General features: G+C 35.0%; 4 protein-coding genes across 9 annotated transcripts in view; 1 reads left to right on the forward strand and 3 right to left on the reverse strand.

Moving 5' to 3' along the window:
* LOC101885302 (uncharacterized) overlaps positions 1-568 on the reverse strand; it is a 25296-nt gene extending 24728 nt beyond the window's left edge. The window contains exon 1 of the mRNA XM_073918075.1: positions 63-568. Coding sequence (XP_073774176.1) covers positions 63-474 — 412 coding nt within the window. The 5' untranslated portion in view covers positions 475-568. The remainder of the gene's footprint in view (positions 1-62) is intronic.
* Positions 1-20502, forward strand: part of ghrhr2 (growth hormone releasing hormone receptor 2) — a 24024-nt gene extending 3522 nt beyond the window's left edge. For 2 of the 6 annotated variants that reach the window (XM_073917252.1, XM_073917253.1), the window contains exons 2-15: positions 80-360; positions 480-590; positions 10804-10909; positions 12437-12532; positions 12712-12821; positions 14692-14789; positions 14913-15045; positions 16803-16956; positions 17320-17380; positions 17470-17536; positions 18310-18401; positions 18510-18639; positions 19541-19582; positions 19677-20502. In XM_073917252.1, coding sequence (XP_073773353.1) covers positions 10876-10909; positions 12437-12532; positions 12712-12821; positions 14692-14789; positions 14913-15045; positions 16803-16956; positions 17320-17380; positions 17470-17536; positions 18310-18401; positions 18510-18639; positions 19541-19582; positions 19677-19769 — 1110 coding nt within the window. In that variant the 5' untranslated portion in view covers positions 80-360; positions 480-590; positions 10804-10875 and the 3' untranslated portion in view covers positions 19770-20502. Of the gene's footprint in view, positions 1-79; positions 361-479; positions 591-10661; positions 10720-10803; positions 10910-12436; positions 12533-12711; positions 12822-14691; positions 14790-14912; positions 15046-16802; positions 16957-17319; positions 17381-17469; positions 17537-18309; positions 18402-18509; positions 18640-19540; positions 19583-19676 lie in introns of those variants that run through there. The other 4 variants (XM_073917251.1, NM_001113503.1, XM_073917250.1 and 1 more) reach the window with 4 other exon arrangements.
* The window catches only part of fra10ac1 (FRA10A associated CGG repeat 1), an 855621-nt gene that overhangs the window by 501238 nt on the left and 332898 nt on the right, over positions 1-21485 (reverse strand). The gene's annotated exons all lie outside the window — the stretch shown is intronic.
* zgc:163073 lies at positions 2070-6232 on the reverse strand. The gene is given in 7 exon segments (NM_001089511.1): positions 2070-2850; positions 3151-3192; positions 3282-3359; positions 3439-3612; positions 4769-4909; positions 4990-5017; positions 5993-6232. Coding segments are annotated over 6 exon segments (642 nt in total). The 5' UTR covers positions 6185-6232; the 3' UTR covers positions 2070-2850; positions 3151-3163.

Genomic DNA, 21485 nt, shown 5'->3' on the forward strand with positions numbered 1-21485 from the left:
GGAAGGTCTGAATGTGCGAATATAAAATCATATTTATCTCAATTTTAATAAACTCGGCTTACTTTTCAAATACCTCCAGGTCACAGGCTCATTGAGAAGATCCTCAGATTCGTCGTTTTGCGGGGGATTCAATCCACTTTGGCTTGAGTCTTCGTTCCTTAATTTTTCATCCAAACTGTGTTCCGGCCAACATGCATGGCAGTGGAACGTGGATTTTGGCATTGAGTCTTTGTTCGGGTCACCTGAAGACGCTGAAGCGTTGCGATATCGTTTACATTCCTCATATGCATCGTCGACTCTCAATCGCAATCTTTCCACATCTACCGGAGGCTGCTTGGCTTTGAGAGACTCACTGGCTCGGTCAGTGTCTAAAGTTATATCGTTTTTGTTAAGATGGGCTATTGTCGATTTTACAAATTCCCAATTTATCAACAGTGCTATCAATAACATCCTAATTTTTATGTTCCACATCATTTCAGTGCCCTGCACGGTAAAAACTTGTCATAGCACAATCAACCGGCGTCGGAGGGGAACGAAGGAATAGTGGCACGCAATCTTGACAAGGCCTAAAAATTACGGGAAGACCGCAGGTTCAATTTATGCACTTCGCGGACAAATATCATATCCGGTGATATTTGTTTCTATTTAACCATCTCATGGGTTATCTGTCATGCAACAAGCTTAAAAAACTGATAATATCTGAGATTAGACTTTTTAATATATGCAGATTTAAATCCACAATATTATTCGTCTTATCTGGTAAATTAATCAGTTTATTTTGAGTTTAATTTCAGGTTGTTTTCAATTTTTAAATAAATACAATAAGTTATGCTGTTTCCATTCAAATACCCCTAAGCCATGAGTGAATTTTGTGAGATAAGCAAGACTCATGCAGTACCAATGGTTTTTAACAGTAGCCCATGCTGTAAGTTTGTATAAAATGTTAAATTTGTTAAAATTCTAAGCACAGGTGGTTATAATAGGCACATTCTTATGGCAAGTTATAAAGAGGTAGAAACATCTGGAGGTCAGCTGGACTTTACTGTTATTTTCAGTTTTGTTTACATTTGATGTGTTTATTTTGTGTAGTTTTAATTTTAATTAAGTTGCTTAATACAACTATAAATCTGCACCTGTATGAGTATTAAGGTATTCCTTCAGTCACTCCTGATGTTCTTCAATAGTACAGTCATGATGAAACAATGCAGCTTATAAAAAGAAATGAAAATCTGTCCGCAATTTACTTCAGCATTTATATAAAAATGCTCATATATTTGAATCAAAATGCATATTATTATCATATGGAAATTTTACTTTAAGCAGTTTTAGCCTGCTCAGTTAATTTTTTTATGTAACAAAACAAACAAATATTAAAAATCCTGATTATTTAAAAACAGATTGGTTGCGGTGCAGAGGCAGTTCTAAATGACACATCAAGTCACTCTTAATTGACACAAGATTAATGTGATAGTTTACAGTACATCACAATTCAAATGTTGTTAAATTTGTTCACTTTTGAATGCAATGTTGAATACTTTTGATTGTAATGTTGAATGTTGAATGTTGAATAACCTTTAAGTAAAACCAAACATTAATTTTAAGAAAAATGGAAAATAAAAATACATTCGAAAACTTAATTAAATAAACTGTATTGGCACAAGGGCAACACAGTGGTTCAGTGGTTAGCATTGTCGCCTCACAGCAAGAAGGTTGCTGGTTCGAGCCTCGGCTGGGTCAGTTGGCATTTCTGCGTGGAGTTTGCATGTCCACCCTGTGTTGGCGTGCGTTTCCACCTGCTGCTCTGGTTTCCCCCACAGTCCAAAGACATGCGCTATAGGGGAATTGAATAAACTTTACTGGCCATAGTGTATACAGTATGTGTGTGCATGTGAGAGTGTATGAGTGTTTCAGGGCATCCGCTGCGTAAAACATTTGCTGGATAAGTTGGTAGTTTATTCCGCTGTGGCGACCCCTGAAGAAAATGAATGAATAAATGTATTGGCACAGGTTTATAAAGGAATGTAAAACATGTTCAGTTGGCAAAATGTATTGACACTTAACAAAAAAGATTTGACTTGGAATCACACTTATGTTTATTTAGCTCATTTAAACACTGTAAGTCAATCATTGACAAATTCAATCATGTACAGTAATGTCAGAATGTCAACATTTCAGTTTTCTGGGGAGTCTAAGTAAGGGTAGTCATGTAGAGAATGCTGTCCAAAAACTGTGACAGCCCTGATCTTGCCAGAATAGTTATATCAGTTTACTTATCAATTCATTTTTATTTTATTGTATTGTTTTATGTAATTAGTTAATTTCATATATGTAATATTTACCACAACACTCACAAATAGCTTTGTACTCAGATCTTTCTGAAAATTAAACTCAACACATTTTTTTCTGGATGTAATGCTGTAAGTGAATACAGCTCACTGTTGTTCTCTTTCAGTGACAGTAATATTGAGCTTAAAATGCACTGAGAGCAGTGCAGTGATACAGGGTCTGGGTTTATCACATGTGCCTGGTAAAAGTTCCTGACATTTGAGGATTAGAGCAAGTTCAGTGCACTAGCACAACCAAAGCCAAGGTTTTATCCACTGACAGCTGTGTTGATTCTCTTTGAGATTCGAGTGTAAAGCAGATCACGGTATCCTGACTTCTATAGAGTTTGCATTTTTGCTTCTTTTTGTTGCACTGATAATTTGTACTTGATATAAAACAGCTTAAGATGGTGGTTGATGTGAACATGATTTTAATATATTTTAAAAGAACTCGGTTTCATTGACGATTCTTGTAGATGACCTTCAGATGACCGCTGCTGACATGCCTGTAAATCTGCTACTGTACCTATAGGCCAACAGAAAAGGTGCAAAATGAATTAAAGACTAAAATGGACTGTACTAGCAAAATATGTTATTGTTCCTATAGGAATATCAGCACTTCTCTTCCAGGCAACTGCAAACATGTAAACTCTACAAATGGTAAAATATGGACAAACTCTTTGAGTTAAAAGTATAAAATGTAAACAGAATTCATATTTTACCTAAATCTGTGTTGAAAATTGGTTTGAAAATGGGGCAAAATGAATTAATTTCTAATATTTTGTGGTAAACAAGAGTTGGCAATTACTTGTTTAGATTAACTTACCAGAAATGATCTCTCAGCCAGCCATGACATGTTTAATAAAAGCTTATGGAGAAAGAACAATAGGAAGAATTTTAATATAAGAAGCGTTAATAGTAAATATTTTTATCAGTAAAGTCTTGAGGTGTTCTTACCTTCATAGTTAATACAACCATTTGTGTCCTCCTGCCCTGCCAGCAACTGATCCACTTCACCCTCAGACAATCTCTCACCTAAAAAAATCAGAGTTCCAATGAGCCAATGTTTTCAGCATTCATAGAATAAGGACATTTCCCTCCAATTATTCCATACCCAAAGTTGCAAGTACATGGCGGAGTTCAGCCCCCATGACCGTTCCATTGCCTTCTTTGTCAAAGACCCGAAGGCCCTCCACAAAATCTTCAAATGAGCCACTTTCGGTAGACTTTGAAACTTGTTGAAGCATAGGCAGGAAAGTCTCAAAGTCGATCAGTTTGGATTCCATCTCTAAATGACAAAATTCAATCGAAGCAATTACTGTAGCAGATTCAAAGATTTTATTTGATGTCATAAAAATGTTCCTCTATTTCATAGTTCAACCAATAATTAAAAATGAAAACATTGTATTCACTTGCTTTCCTAATGAAGAAAGAACAAACCACAGAAAGGATCAACTACCTTATTTTAGGGTTCACTAAAAATGCCACCAAATGGTCACCAGCGTCCAGAGGGTAATAACAAGTGCATCAATATTCTGCAAATATCTCTTTAACAAATAATTCAACCAAAATGGTGATTCTGTCATAATTTACTGGTCCTCTACTTGTTCCATATCTGAATAGATTTTTTCTTTTATCCGTTGAACGCAAAAGAAGGTATTCTGTGGATTGTTTGTTACCAAACAGTTGACAGAACCTACTGATTTCCTTTTTCAGCCCATACACTCTCAGAAATAAAGGTAAAAGAGCTGTCACTGGGGTGGTATCTTTTTAAAACGTACATATTTGTACTTAAAGGGCATATATTCATACCTCAAAGGTATATATTAGTACCTAAACATTTCAAGGGGTACATTCTTGTTCTTTTTAGGTATTAATATGACCCTTTAAGCACAAATTTGTACCTTTAAAAAATAAACCACCCCAGTGACAGCTCTTCTACCTTTATTTCTGAGAGTGTATGGAAATCAGGGGTTTCTGATGAAGAATTGGCAACCAACGTTTGTTTAAATGTATTGTTTTGTGTTCAGCAGGCAGATATTGGTTAAATGTTGGGTGAACTATACCTTTAAGCCAAGGACAGTTATAAAACGTTAACAGTGTCCTTTGTCTCCATGGGCCTTTTTTTGCTTGTTAAGGAGTGCTAACACATTCCTGCAGTTAAAGTGGATCTTTGACTTACTGAGCCGTTGTGACTAGGATTAATTTGATCTCAGTATTCAAAGAATGACTTGCAAATGTCACAGAGAATTTTTTTGCATTCGATGACATCTTTGATTTTAGTGAAAACAAACACCTCACTAATCCCTCTGACAGATGTGTGTTAAGTCTTTTACTTAGTTTGTTCCTGAAAGGTCCAATGGGACTCATTTAAATTTGATGTAACCTTTTGTCCTTAAAGGTCATGCAGTATTTGCTCTTTCGCATTTATGCTGTAAATCTACCTTCAGGCTTTGGTTTTCCTAGAACATTCAAGACTTCAGCATTGGTTGGGTTCTGCCCCAAAGCTCTCATCACATCCCCACACTGTGCGAGTGAAATGCCTGAGGGAGACCTGGCAAACAGCTGAAAAGCCTCTTTAAACTCTGTAAAAAAATAACATTAAGAAAAAAAATTCATTCTTTAAAGCCGAGTTGATCAGATGACCTTTTAAACTGACCCTTACCTTCAAGCTGTTGAGCATTGAAATGTACCTGAAACCCAGAACAAAGTTTTAATAAATGGTATTTGCACCAATATAATTGATTATAAGTTAAATATAATAGTAGCCTATAGGTAAATGTGGACTTGAAATACATTCTTGACATGTTTTTACTGCACAGATGTTAGTGTCATACAGTATGTTAAGGAACAGTCTAGAGCAGCTGTTCTGCTGCCATTTTTCCTGGCACCAACGATAATCTCCCCTCAAAGTACAGTCTGTTTATGAGATCATATCGCACATATCTGTATCCCTGGAGAGTCTAACTTAGGAAGTGTAGTGGAACAACCTCAGATCTTAGTGGCAGGTGTGTGTAGATCCATGTAAAGGACATCAACGAGAATCATGCCATGAAGTAGTATTGTTCTGTGCATGCCCAAATATGCTGCTTATCAAAACCTGTGGCACAATCAATATTAGTAATCCAGAAATTAGAAAATTAGAATTAATGATGTCTTTGTTGGGCACATTAATATTCAAATTAGAGATCCACTTTGTCTGAGCATTATTTTCTAGGCAGAAATGTTTAAAAATAGATTTTCTGATATTGAATCTTTGAGTCGAAGACAAAACTTCGGTGGTGTGGGGGGTCAGGTCAATAAAAAAGCAACACAGCTTTGAATTTAGCTGTGGTTCATACATTAAAAAAAGGGTTTAGGTTTCAATTATATTTCTCTTTTTTTCTAAAAAAAAAAAAAAATTTTAATCATACATAATCACCATACATTTAACGATTTACAAAGTTTACTGTGATTTACATCATTTTCAGTATTAAATCTTTATATTTTCCCACTGTTTTAAAAACTTTAATAACTTGTAGTGCCTTATTTGAACTTTTCAAATTATTAATTAGCTAAATGATAATAAAAAAAAAAGGTTAATAATCTTGCAGTGTTAATGAACGCTCACATCAGACCAAGTAAAATTAAATAGCACAAAATAAAAAAATAAAGAAAAAGAAACTTACTACAGCTGCATTATTCACTGGATTTGGAGATTGGACTGGGTCTAGATCAGGTGCAGAATTGTCTTTTTCAGCTTTTGTAGCTGACTCTGGTGTTAAATTTTGTGAAGAAGCAGCTGATGCTGGATCTTTTGCTCCTGGAGCTGGATCTTCCTTTAGATCTTCTTTTTTGGGTGCTTGTTTTGGTGAAGCCATAATGGTGTGATCACAAATCAGGCTGACAATATTTGACTGCTGTTAAACAATGAGCACTGAAGCCCTCAATGTTATATACCCAGGTCTGTTTTCCAAAATCTGATGCACCTCCCAACATTACTCACATTTCTAAAATAGGAAAGAATGCACTGACTCCAGTGCATCTAATAAACTTCTCAGAATACAAAGTCCTTCCCACTTCACGTACATTTTCTCATCTGTATAGAGCATCATCACACATATTCTTCTCTGAAATCTCTCAAGTGAATTTTTGTATTAACAATAAGCTCAATGGTTGGGTAGATGTGCAAAACATATTCTGTTATGTGACAACATCATCAAAGTCATCCTCATAGTGATCCTTAACCACAAGTAAGGATGACAGCAATACAAGAAGGGATTCTGTTCACAGGCATGCTTTTAATAGACACAAATGTTGAAGCTTAACTGTAACCCGCAAACAATGACATCTCAATCACAACTGCGTCGCCTTTACAAAACATTTTTTACCCTGAGAACCTTCACAAAAGAAAATCTTATACACACTCTGAACTTCTGAATTATCTTCTAATAATGTGAAATCATCAACATAAAGTGATGCAACAAAACAGTATAACTGCCTGCCTAATGTGCTGTTGATGTATGGAGGATTCTTCAAGTTTTGTAGGTAGTTAGGTGGATTCTCTGTGGATGAAACTGAAACAACTCAGCCCATTCATACTGAGACTTAAGCAAAACCTTAAATTCATAATTGTGCTCTTTAAACTATTCCTGAAAAATCTGCAACGTGCTTTGAAAGAGGTCACAAGAGAACACCAGTGTCATGAAGCTTTCTTTAGCCTGCTGTGGAACAATGTTTAGGTACAACAAATGCTGAATTCATGTCCACATGCATGTCTGGACCCAAGGTTTCCCAGCAGAACTTTCCCAGAGCATCACACTGCCTCCACTGGCATGTTGAAATCCCACACTGCATTCTAGTTCCATCCCTTCTCCAAGTAAACGGAGCCCATGTACACAGCCGTGCATGTGAAGTCAAAAAAGAGATTCAAAAGACCATGCATCCTTCTTCCAGTACCTATAATGTTCCCTGTCTACCACTAAATGTGCCGGCAGTGGGTGTGTGAGTGTCATAACTAAACAATGGATCCAGCAATTCATGTGAGAAAAAAGTAACATGTGCTATCTACCAACTATGCACACTCCTTCAAAACAATGGCATTCCCTGCACAGAAGTGTTTGAAGAACATGATACAGAGTTCATGGTACTCCGCTGGCCTTACAGTTCCCAAGATCTCAATCCATTTGAGGAACTTTAAGATGTGCTGCACCAACAGGCTAAAACCATGGCAACAACAGGATTTGTAGGATCTGCTGTGTTGTGTCAGTTACTACATATATTCCTCTGGGATATTGTAGAGCTCATGCCTTGGTCAATCAACATAATTTTGGCAGCATGTGGAGGACCAACAGCATATTTAGACGAGCAGTCATAACATTTTTGGCTCATTGATATATACATCAATACACAGAAAAAAAGACCATTGCAATATATGTTTTATGCCAGCTTTAACTGAGACATGGTAATTGAGAACTGAGAAGTGACTAGACATAACTATTGAATATGGCTCTTGCGTTCATTTACCCTCCAGTTCTCTCACTATGGATGCTGGTACCCTTCCAGCAAAGCTTGAGTCTTGTCTTTGTCTTTTTGTTTTGAGGGCATTTTTGACCAAGACCAAGTCATGCACTCTTTTGTCTACATGTTTAAGTTATTCGAACATGGTGGTTTGGATCCAGGCTAATCTGTCTAGTTTGGCGTCATGGTTTGGAGATCCGTATTTTGTCTTTTCTAGTGAACACATGGATTGAGTGTTCACTCTCTGTGTGCTCATGTCATGTTGGCTTTGATTTTTCATTTGTTACAATATCTGCCATGCACTTTCCTGTCTATTGTCTGCCTTGGTTGTTAAAAAGATAGCACACACAAAATTGTAAATTTAGGACCATCGACTTCCACAAATCCCAGAAGTCAATGATTCCATAATATTTTGTGTTAAACAGAGGAAGGAGACTCACATATGGGTTTGATCAAATTAAAGGGGAGTAAATGAAGACCACATTTTCAGTTTTGAGTGAACTATTACTGAATATTGGGTGTTTCGCTCTCCTCATTACTTGCCTTGATTGCTTCCCTATGTTCTTAGCTGTACCTAAAATCATCCTCTATACTCTCACGCATTGTTCCCGCATACAGTTGAAGTCAGAATTATTAGCCCCCCTTTAATTTTTTTTCTTTTTAAAATATTTCCCAAATAATGTTTAACAAAGCAAGGAAATTTTCACTGTATTTCCTATAATATTTTTTTCTTCTGGAGAAAGACTTATTTGTTTTATTTCGGCTAGAATGAAAGCAGTTTTTAATTTTTTAAAAGCCATTTTAAGGTCAATATTATTAGCCCCTTTAAGCGAGATATTTTTTCGATAGTCTACAGAACAAACCATCATTATACAATAATTTGCCTAATTACCCTAACCTGCCTAGTTAACCTAATTAACCCAGTTAAGCCTTTAAATGTCACTTTAAGCTGTATAGAAGTGTCTTGAAAAATATCTAGTCAAATATTATTTACTGTCATCATGACAAAGATAAAATAAATCAGCTATTAGAGATGAGTTATTAGAACTGTTATGTTTAGAAATGTGTTGAAAAAATCAACTGTAAGTCAACTTAAAGCAGTGAATGAAACAAGTGAGTGAATCAGAGCACTGAGTGCACACCGTTTTGTTTGTGCTTTGCAGGTTGATAAATCCCTCAGATGGATTAGATATTCAACTCCACATAGAAATGCCTCCTGACCCAGCTAGGACTCAAATGCTGTGAAGTAACAGTGCTAACCACTAAGCCACCGCGTTGCTAACAACAATAAAATAATAGTTTATTAAAAAACTTACACTTGGTAAGATTCTTTGTGGATGCCTTGTGGTCAGAAGTGGAGATTTAATTTGCTGCGTAATTAGTCACAGTGCATTATGGGTATTCTCTAGCCCTAAAGTGTACATTGGTTGTACACTCATTATCGCAGTGCATTGGGGATTGATTGAGTACACTTCAGAATGTCCACCATGGTTTCAGACACCACTACAAATGGTTGCTTCTTTAAAGTAAGCTGCGTCCCAAATGGCACATTATGCTCTTATCCACTATACTTATGCACTTACACACTCAACAGCATAGTATGTATTGTCATCCCAAATGGTGCACTAATATTTTTCTTTACTTAGCAGAAATTCAAACTGTTTCCCTGATGATGTTTGACGGTTGCCAAATTAGCAAAATGAATGACCAAACTACCAAATAATACCTGCCATCAGTATAACCGCATTCACCACCGGGTAGCGCTATAATCACTCTCATCGGAAACATTTGCTTTCACAATTCAAAATAAATAAAGTAATCCAACATGTGCACCCGAAAGCTCCACTCCTTCCTCTATGTGCAGTCGTTGAGGTTGTGAAGTGTCCATCATTCCACACTGGAATCATGCAGAAATATGCGATTTGGGATGCACCTGTAGACTATTTAAGGCAGGGGTGCCTTGGTAATCAAAGACAGACATGTTTGATTATGTTTGCAGCTGAACTCTGCATGAAGGTAGATCTTTGGGTACAAGATTGTGACTCTATACCGCTGAATTAGGGGTATAGAGTCGGTTTCGGATCCAGCCCTTGTGTACTTGTAGTGTACAAGTCGTAAATCCAGTTCTGATGTCATCTCTGTCTCTGAATATTGTATGACTATGTTTCAGCTTATGATTGTTTGCTTTCAGCCTCCACAAACCTCAGCTCTTTAGGGAAAAGACATGCTTTAAAAATAGATGCACAGGGTGTGACATAGAGTATGGCCCATCTACACCATACAAAACATTATGGATGTTCATGCAGTAACAGACAATCAGTTAATAAATTAAATCCCAAATCCCCCCAAAGACACAAACTGCATTAGAATTCTAATTTAATACAATTTATAAATGTAATTAAAACGTGTAGCTAAGGTCATTTGCATGCCTCTAAAGTAATGTCATCCATTTAACTCAGAAGAAGTGATTTAAGTTCACTCATGCAGTAAATGGTGCTGGTTAAAAGATGCATTTAATGTCCCTAGTGCTGTGATGCAAGCAGTTAAATGGATGAATGCCTTGTTAGATGTAGAATGTTATCATTGTACAGATGGAAAGAAACATTATTTCAGCTGATATTTTGAAGTTTTGTTTTAAAACAATGACACTAACAGTGTGAGGTCAGAAGGGCCCCAGAAAGTAGGCTGTACCATCTGGGTATATCTCATCATATGCTACATCACACAGGTCGTAGAGATAGATGAGAAGGCTACATCTTATGAGTCAACAAACTTACTCAGTTACTTTAGACTGAGAGTTATTATCTAAGACTTGAATTGTGTCGTTGTGAGAAGAAACGTCATGAACTTTTATCATGCCTTCATGATCTGGACTTTTACGGTTACATGTGAAGGGGTAAGTCAAATTCAGTACCTTAAAATCTAAAGTGCATTTCAAAAGAGTGGTTACAGCTTGCATGCATTTACACGTGTTTTCCAGGTGAAGACAGTTCATCCTGAGTGTTGGATAGTGTTGCATCTGCAAGAGAAAGAAGCTGAATGTCTGGTCAAAATGTCTTTGTTAAACATTAATGGTACCAATGCAGGTGAGTTAAAGTCACAGATATTCACTGATACTTTAAACTGGAGAAATCACATTTAATCAAGATTTCACCTAAAAATCTTAAACTTTTGATTTGACCTTAGTTCGCTCATAGATTTTCTGTGCAAAATAGAAAATATCGTTTTATAATTTTCTTTTTTTTTTCACAAAAAAGTTTAAGGGGAGGAAATGATGAGAGAATTAACATTTTTTGGCATTGTGGGTAGCACGATCGCCTCACAGCAAGAAGGTCGCTGGTTCGAGCCCCAGCTGAGTTGGCATTTCTGTGTGGAGTTTACATGTTCTCCCCATGTTGGCGTGGGTTTCCTCTGGGTGCTCCGGTTTCCCCCACAGTCCAAAGATGGGGTATATTGGTTAATTAAATAAGCTAAAAGGACCATAGTGTATGTGTGTGAATGCAGGAGTGTATGGGTGTTTCCCAGTGTTGGGTTGTGGCTGGAAGGGCACCCGCTGCATAAAAACATATGCTGTAGAGGTTGGCGGTTCATTCTTCTGTGGCGACCCCTGATTATTAAAGGGACTAAGCCGAAGGAAAATGAATGAATGAATGAATGAATGAGTGAATAAATGAGTGAACTATGCCTTTAATTTATGTTAACATATACAAAATTAAATAAGAATATTGGTCTAATACACAGGTGTTATAACACACCAACTAATTGAGTCCTTTGGGCTTGTTTAAAACAGGTATGTGTGTTAAAGCAAGGTTGGAACTAAACCGTGCAGAGCTGCGGCCCTCCAGGAACTGAATTTGACACCTGTGGTCTAATAGATACATTTATTGTCTTCTTTAATACACTGTAAAAAATTTTTTTAAAAAGCTGAGTCCCAGACAATTCATTTATGTTTTCCCAACACAGATAGATTAAGTTAAATGAATCATTTTTACAAAGTTAAGAGGATTTAAACAAAACATTTAAGTTGTCCCTAAAAAAGGAATTGTACATTTACATTGACATTTAGTCATTTAGCCGACGCTTTTATCCAAAGTGACTTACAAATGAGGACAAGGAAGCAATTTACACAACTAATTGTGTTGTTTTAACTCATTTTAAATAAGAAGTTTGAACAATCACCAAAAGTGTTTTTTGAGTGTAATCAAAAGCATAACATTTTTAAAAAGTTACTTTTATTTCTTAATTCTAACTTTTTTTATTACAGTTGCAAGGTTATATCTTGCGATTTTGAGTTTACATCTCACAATTGTGAGATATAGTCAGTTTTGACTTTTCCTTCACACTTCAGAGTTTATAAGTCATAATTCCTAAATTTTGAAAGATTTGTTTTGTTTAAAGATTGTTTATTATAAATTACTTTTTATTTCAAAACTTTAATTCAGATTTAATTTTATCTGATAACTTTTTTATTGTTGTTGCAATGTTTAGTTAATATGTCAAGATTTTAACTTAGAAATGCAAAATAAATAATGCAATCTTGTTATTTGACATTTCAAGATGTTTAGAAAAAGGATTACCTCAGTGTTTCATTGCACCCCTGTGGATGTCTTCAGGTTGTCTGGTTGAGTGGGATGGTGTGAACTGCTGGCCTGCTGTCAGTGTAGGAGAAAGAGTCTCAGTGTCTTGCCCTCCTCTTCTGAAATCTCACGGTAAATCTTCTCTTACAGCACACATCACATCTAAACAGCAAATTAACTTGTTATGTTACTGTAACTTAATGCATTGTTCTACTATGGCCATAAAGACCAATACACCAATACAATGACCTAAATGTAAAATAAGCCTTTTGTTTTGCCTTTTGTTTTGTCTTTTGACATGATGTTTCTAGAGCTGATCAGCCGCACCTGCACTAGTAAGGGATGGAGTAACATGAGTGTGCCTTATTACATCGCCTGCTTTCAGGACAACAGCACAGAAGAGGAAGAGATTGGACACATTGTAAGCAACCTGGGGAATTGCTATAGCTAAATTTAATAGTGTATTATTAAAATTTTAATTTAATTTAATTTAATTTAATTTATAATTTAAATTTTACCAATTTATATGGATTACTGTGTTTCTATGTTTATTCTTGGATGTTTTTGTATTAATGTGGAAAGTTTTTTAAGCCATACAGAATCTCTAAATGTCAATATTATGTGTTTTCAAAAATGTTTCATGAACTCCACTATTTTTTAATTGGATTTGAATAATGTGATACAATTGAAGGCCCTCCTGTTAATTTTCAGTTCCTTTTTTAATTATTTCCCAAGTGCGGTTTAACACAATTTTCAACATATTAGTTTTAATAACTCATTTTTAAAACTTTTTTCTTTTGTGTTTGCCATGATAACCTATTATTTCACTAACTTTGCAAGATACTTGTATACAGCGTAAATTGCAATTTAAAGCTTAATAAATAGCTTAACTAAGTTAGTTGAGCAGGCTATGGGACAACAGTGGTTTGTTCTGTAGCCATTCAAACAAAAATCTTAAGGGGGTTAATAATATTGACCTTAGCATTTAAAAAAAATAATACCAAACATATATAATATAAATATAGTAGGAAATACTGCGAAAATTTTCTTTTGTGTTAAAAATCACTTTTAATCTTTTTGCAAAATAGGAATTTTAATAATTTTGTCTCCAAAAATAGCCTTTTGGGTTTATATTATTCTTTGGCATGGCTTATGTGATCAAATGTGTAGTAAATATGTAGGGCAACTTCTTTTTTCTTCATTTGTGAATCATTTTACACATACCACTGTGGTTTAAGCATTTTAATGTCCTGTTTGGTTAACACTTTATTATTGTAATTTTATGTTAATATTAAAAAGAGAATTTTTTAAAATGAAGTGTCACCAGAGGATGGCGCTATATGTTCAAAAACCAGTGTGATGTGTTGGTCAACAGTACAAACTTCAGTACAAACTTTTCAGCTTAGCCCCTTTATTAATCAGGGGTCCCCACAACAAAAGGAACTGCCAACTTATTCAGCATATGTTTTATGTAGCGGATGGCCTTCCAGCTGCAACCCAACACTGGGAAACACACTTTTTCACACACACACACTCCACGGCCAATTTAGTTCATCCAATTCACCTGTACAGCATGTCTTTGAACTGTGGGGGAAACCGGAGCACCCAGAGGAAACCCATGCCAACACTGGGAGAACATGCAAACTCCACACAGAAATGCCAACTGAGCCAGCCGGGGCTCGAACCAACGACCTTCTTCCTGTGATGCGGTTGTTCTCCCCACTGCGCTACCATGATGCCCACTTTTCAAAAATAAGCTTATCTAATGTGTATTAAGCAATATGCAAGTAACATAGTTTTGTGGTGAAATGTATTATTTGTTAAAATCCCCGAAGCCCCGCCCCAAACATCCTCCATTGTTCAGAGAAATCTTATAAGAAAAGAATTATTTTATATATTATATAAAACCGATAATGAGCAGAGTCAAGTCATCTAAACCATATTAATGTAGTTCTTATTATAATCAGTTACAGACCTTGTTCATAGATTTTTGACGTTTATTTTCTTGTCTTGACTTTAGTATTTTCTTTCCAATGTTTTGAGATTTTTGTTAGTTTGGGGTTTTGTGTTTCATATGTCCCTATGCATTTGATTCACTTCAATTTTAGTTTACATTTTAACTTAATCACAATGTAAATTAATACCGTATTTCTGTGGCAGCACCTGTAATAATGCAATTTCAAAATTCAGTAGAATAAATTTTAAAGTCAATATTTATTGCAATAATTAAAATATTTGGTAATTACAATAACCCTGGTCTAACCTTGTTATTTTGCATTTCACTGTGGAAGAGTGAATATTTTGCGAGGGTGAAGCTGATCTACACAGTTGGATATGGCATGTCCCTCAGCTCCCTCTGTATTGCAGTCTTCATCTTCTGTATCTTTAGGTACTGCAACATTCACTTCTAGCTTCAGTGACTTATTCTGTCTGTTCTGGTGCACGTGTTCACATTGCGACACTTACTTCAAGAAATGCTCATATCAATAATAGTGTTTCATTATTCACACAGGAAGCTTCTGTGCACACGGATCTACATCCACCTCAACCTCTTCTCCACATTCATCCTGAGGGCTTTGGCAGTATTTGTGAAAGATGCTGTTTTATTCGCTGATGAGACTGTCAATCACTGCACAGTCTCCACGGTAACAAGAACTGACTTAAAAGATTAATGTATAATGCCATATAGCTAAATCAGATATTCTAAACCAGGGGTCATCAAACTAGGCTGGTGTCCTGCAGAGTTTAAATCCAAATTTCGTCAAAACGCCTGCTTGAAAGCTTCAGATATACCTATTAAGACCTCGATTAGCTTGTTCAGGCATGTTTGATTACCCATATTGTCAGGGAACACAGACGGACACAATTGCAAGGATGTGACACATATGGAAAAATATACTATGGTAATTTTTAGGATATACAGTTGTGTTTTGAAACCAATGTTCAAAAACTTATGTTTGCTACTTTATTAATTTAAAATAAGCTGAAACAACAGAACTATTGAGTTGTCTGGGGGCAACTTAATTACGTTTACATTCAATCAACTGAAATATGTAAAAACTAATAATTAGTTAACTAAATTCCTTCATGTTTTTCCAAGACGAATCTTTTGTGTGGAACCCAGCATTTTTTACACTGTACTATAGTACTTTTAATGAATCTGTTGTAGTAATCCCATAGCTGCTCCGGTAATACAACAACTTTAATAATATTAACAAATGGCCCAATAGTGTAGTTTTCTACAACTATATTTGTATATTTATACCACAACACAACACTGTTTACTGTCTCTAGAGTATGCAATAGTATTTATTACAGTTTATGTGTTCACTATAGTTAATACTATAGTATGCTGTGTTATAAATTCTATAATATATTCAGTATAATGCTCTGTAACGAGAAGTGACACTAAGAACAAAGGTGCGGAATTATTTTGCAGAGAACTGTCTGGCAAGCGACAGTCAATACAAGAGCAAACAGATCTCGGGGTCAGTAAACAGGCAGATGGTCAAAAGACAGGCAGCATACAGGAACAATCAAAACAAAGCAAAGCAAAGATCGGTGCTAAGCAAGACTAGGCAAGGAAAAAACGCGCTGCAGTGTTTCACTATACAGATTAACAAGACTCAGCAACAATGTGTGTGTTTGTGTTGTTTTTATAGTCCTTGTAATCAGTCTTTGAGCAGCATTGGCTGTGTGAGTCTAATCAGTCTGAATCAGGAACCGTTTGTGTAAGTGTGTTGTGCATGACTGGATATTGTAGTTCTATTGCAAATTTGTAGTTCTCCAGCAATCTGTGAGTTTACCCAACAGTATCTGGATGCAGCCTTTATGATGCAAGCTGAGATTGCATCACTCAACAATGCAATGTCACACACAATGCACTCAAATGGAGCGAGTGATATTACGGTGAGGGGTAGGGTTAGAGGTGGGGTTAGGTAAGTGCATTAAAAAGTATTGGATGCATCCCAGATTGCACTGCACCAAGTCTGCATCCAGACCCCTCTCAGTTTACCAGCGATCTGAACAGGCTGGTAACATGCTCTTTGTATAGTTCAAAAACACTATAGTATTATTTACAATAAATTACTCTAGTATTTTTAAAATCTGCTGGACATTATCAGATTGTCTAAACCCCCATTCAGAAATTAGGAATCACATCTTGTTGATGAAATAACCCATCAGATTGTGCTAATGTAATTTTTGATGTAGCATTGTAATATGAATATGATGCTGTAATATCACCCTTACCCACCCAAATCCCTAACCCTAAAGTTAAAAAAAAAAACATTTAACTTCAATATTAATAGCATAATCTGACATGTAATATATAATGCCTGCAGGACGCCCTCCTGGACTAAGTGTGGTGACCCCTGTTGTAAATAGTTGTTTCTTCTTTCAGGTTTTGTGCAAGGCATCGGTGACTTTCTTCCAATACTGCGTGTTATCAAACTTCTACTGGCTGCTTGTTGAGGGACTTTACCTTCAGACACTGCTTACGTTCACCTTCGCCCACAAAAGAACATTTTTCTGGTGCTATACACTTGTTGGCTGGGGTAAAATCACATTTGATCTTAAAAGAAGTTGATTTTACACATAAACTGCTGATTATATACACTGTTAATGATTTTTGTAAATTACACAGTAATCTGTTGTAATGCAGTTACAAGTATTTTAAAATTGCATAGTGAACATTAATGCATATTTTACAGAAAAGATTTACAATTATTTAAACACATACAGCAAGATAAATTGTGCTGCATGTAAACAGTTTTTATTGTTGTTTTTGTTTTTGCTGTGATTAATTTGCAATAAGTTACTTATGAACTGCTGCCAGTAAATTACTGTAGATTCTTCAAGAAATTGTTAACAGCGTAACTTATTTTGTAAGTTGGTAAATTATCTTCTCTGTTTTACAGGGACTCCATCTGTCACAGTAACAATCTGGACGTTCCTCAAATATTCATATGACGATTATGGGTGAGGATGAGATATTTGTGTGGAGAGTATTTGGGTAAATACTGTGTAGGTGATCTGTATCGTGAATGGCCATGTATTTGTGTTGGTAGGTGCTGGGATGACCTGGACAGTGGCTTTTGGTGGATCATCAAAATTCCCATTTTGCTTTCTGTATTGGTAAGTCTTTATGATTCGGATGTTAAGTTGTCCTATGATGCTAATTTGAATATTTTCTGCAACATGATTTCATCCAAGGTCATTTGAAGGATAATTCATTTTCAATTTCCTTCGGCTTCCCTTTATTCATCAGGGGTCATCACAGCGGAATGAACTGCCAACTGATCCAGCATATGTTTTACACAATTATTAGCCTCCCTGAATTATTAGCCGCCCTGTTTATTTTTTCCTCTAGTTTCTGTTTAACAGAGAGAAGATTTTTTCAACACATTTCTAAACATAATAGTTTTAATGACTCATCTCTAATAACTGAATATTTTATCCTTGCCATGATGACAGTAAATAATATTTGACTAGATATTTTTTAAGACACTTCTATACAGCTTATAGTGGAATTTAAAGGCTTAACTAGGTTAATTAATGTAGGTTAACTGGGCAGGTTTGGGTAATTAGGCAAATTATTGTATAACGATGGTTTGTTCTGTAGACTATCGAAAAAAATTTGCCTAAAGAGGCTAATAAATTTGTCCTTTAAATGGTGTTTAAATATTTAAAACTGCTTTTATTCTAGTCGAAATAAAAAAAATAAGACTTTCTCCAGAAGAAAAAAAATTATCAGACACACTCTGAAAATTTCCTTGCTCTGTTAAACATCATTTGGGAAATATAAAAAATAATAATAACTCAAAGGGGGGCTAATAATACTGACTTTAACTGTATATATTGCTGAACATATATATTCTTACACACTGTTGTACTTTTACATTTTACAGGTGAACTTTCTGATGTTCATTAATATAAGCAGGATTATAATTGTAAAAACAAAAACCCCTGACTCAAATGGAGGAGACAAGCGATTTTACAGGTGAGATCTAATGAGTTATTAAACCTACACAAGATACCTTCACACGGTATGTTTATTCTTGATTAGTTTTTTCTAATATTCCTTTTATTACTCTAATGTGTTCTGCAGACGACTGGCCAAATCAACTCTTCTGCTAATCCCTCTTTTCGGAGTGCACTACATTGTATTTGCTTTGTTTCCTGAACATGTTGGCCTAGAGGCGAGACTCTTCTTTGAACTTGTGCTGGGCTCCTTCCAGGTATTTGCAATGTTGTGCTGACTATACTGTACTCAGACCTACAGTAAAAACAAATATCAAGTATGATTTAAATGAGTAGCTGTGACTTTAATAAGCTTTCTTTGCTCATGTTGTCCCTTAGTTAGAGAGATGAAAAAACTAAAAAGCATTAGTTCTCCTAAAAATGAATATCTGTTGTAGTTTTACTCACCCTTTTTTTCTTGAGCGACACATTAAAGGTTTTTCCACATTGTTGTGAATGTGCTTAATGCCATTTGCACTATATAATGACTTCACTTCATTAGACCACAGTATATTGTTAGGATTATCAATCAGTCCTGTTTAATTTATATCTAGGACCATTGTTTCATAAATTATTTTTAATATTGAAGAAAGGGATGACACAGTGGTTTGCACTGTGGCCTCACGGCAAGAAGGTTGCTGGCTAGGTCAGTTGGCATTTCTGTGTGGAGTGTGCATGTTCTCCTCATGTTGGCGTGGGTTTCCTCCACAGTCCAAAGACAGGTAAATTGAATAAACCAAACTGGCCATAGTGTATGTGTGCAAATGAGTGTGTATGGGTGTTTCCCAGTACTGGGTTGCAGCTGGAAGGAACTCTGCTATGTAAAACATTTGCTGGTTAAGTTGGCGGCTCATTCCGCTGTCAACCCCTGATGAATAAAGGGACTAAGCCTAAGGAAGCTGAAATGAAATGGATGAATATTAAAGAAGTTCTTGTGGGTGTTTTTTTTTTCATTTAAAAGATGCTTCTTTGGAGCCTGATAAGGGATTCTGTGCCTTCTATTGTAAATATACCTTAAAAACACAAGCCAGTTTCACAAAAACATTTATAACGTCTCAACAAATACCTCAATTTAGCTCTTTTAAACTTCAAAATATTAACTTTGGGATTTCTCTGAAGGGTTTCATTGTGGCGTTGTTATACTGCTTCTTGAACAGTGAGGTAACAGCATTATTTATCATTTTAATTTTATTGGATTTCATGTGAAAATATAAAGAAATATTTGATGACTATATTTTATGAATGGCTTTCACAGGTCCAAAATGAAATACGGAAAGAGATAGAGAAATACAAGTCCCGAACCGACATCAACACTTTCCACATGGCAACTCAAGACTTTATTGCATAAATTTGAGAACATGTTTTCATTTGCACTTCAGCTTGCTGTTTTTTTAAAGCACTGTAATGATAATTGTGTGAATGTTTTTATATATCACGTTTGACTTTATTCATTTATTTTCATCTTATTCGTCTTGTTGTTGTTAATTAATTATTATTGTGATCACATAAAAGTGAATCAATATAATAGTATCTAGCAGAGTGTGGATTTAGTTTGTTGGTCAGCTGTGGCATAGTAGTAGGCATTTATTTAAAGGCGTTTCCTTTAGCACTTCACTTGATATTTTATTCGATGTGATGACATGATATTTAAGCATGACTTAAATGGTTTTAAATATTTTTAAATTATCTGTTATTGTTAACCTAAAATAAAACACAATTTCACTTCCTTTACACATTTGTATAACCTGTGATAATTTCGCCATGATGAACAGAATTAAAGTAAAACCGAATTGTACTTCTTTTTTATTTATTTATTGCATATTTTACACCAGAGGATGGCGCTACGTGTTCAGTTTGACGCATCACGTCATCAAAACATGAGTTCTTTTCCGCCCAGTAACATATTTTGATTAGTGAGCATTGTGTATTAATTCATCTCAATCACCGTATAAATCTGCTGTAAATAAGAAAAAAAGCATTATCTTCAAAAAATGTTGTGCAATTTGAGGATAGTTATTACTTCCAAGAGGCATCTGCAACATTATGAGTGATCAAGTATATTAAATTTCTCTTCAGCAGCCTGATCTACTTTAAAGGTTTGGCAGTGTGTTTCTGAGAGAGAGAGAGAGAGAGAGAGAGACACACACGCACCCCCTCCCCCCCCCCCCCCCCCAAAAAAAAAAACACACACACACACACACTTACACACACACACACACACACACACACACACACACACACACACCTAGATTATTGTAATTGAATTATTGTAAATATGATGATTATTACTGTTTTTATTACCGTTTTATCCTAAAACGTTGATTGTTAAATGTACAGTAAATTCTAATCTATTATTGTTTTTATTGATATAAATTAATATTATATGTATATTGTATGCATATTTATTTATATTTATATTTTTGTTTATTATATGTATATATCTTTTTTTACTAATACTATTTACTGTGTTTTTATTATATATGTTCTTTTATTTTAATGTAAACTTTATAAATGCTTTGGCAATAGGCTACATTTGTAGCATTTTTCATGCCAATGAAGTATTTATTGAGAGAGAGAGTTCTATAAAAATTATTTATTATATAAATAATATAGTATAATATAATATATGATTGTGTGCGATTATAAAGGGGCTGAAATTGTTTGACTTTATTTATTTATAATTTTATTTATATGTCATAAAAAACATTTTAATCCACTTATTCGTTAAATTTTAATAATTCATTACTTATATTAATATGATTTAAGTTTTAAGTTAATTTTTAAACGATTTCTGCTTTGAAAAACTAAACGGGATTTTTCGCGCCTTTTATCAAACCGGACAAAACTAGTTTGAACTGAGATCGTTTAGCTAGGTTTTAAATATTTGTGCCGTTGTGAACGTAAACTGTTTTAATATATGTTGTATCATATACCTGTTACCTGGTTTCATTGGTTTATGTAGCAAATAATTATTCACTTAAGCAAAACAATCTGTTTATACATAATATTTATTATTAGTTTACTATTTATTATTCCGTCTGTATTCCTTTTTATCGCTGAGGGA

Source organism: Danio rerio, chromosome 12 (assembly GCF_049306965.1).
Source record: "Danio rerio strain Tuebingen ecotype United States chromosome 12, GRCz12tu, whole genome shotgun sequence".
NCBI lineage: Eukaryota > Metazoa > Chordata > Actinopteri > Cypriniformes > Danionidae > Danio > Danio rerio.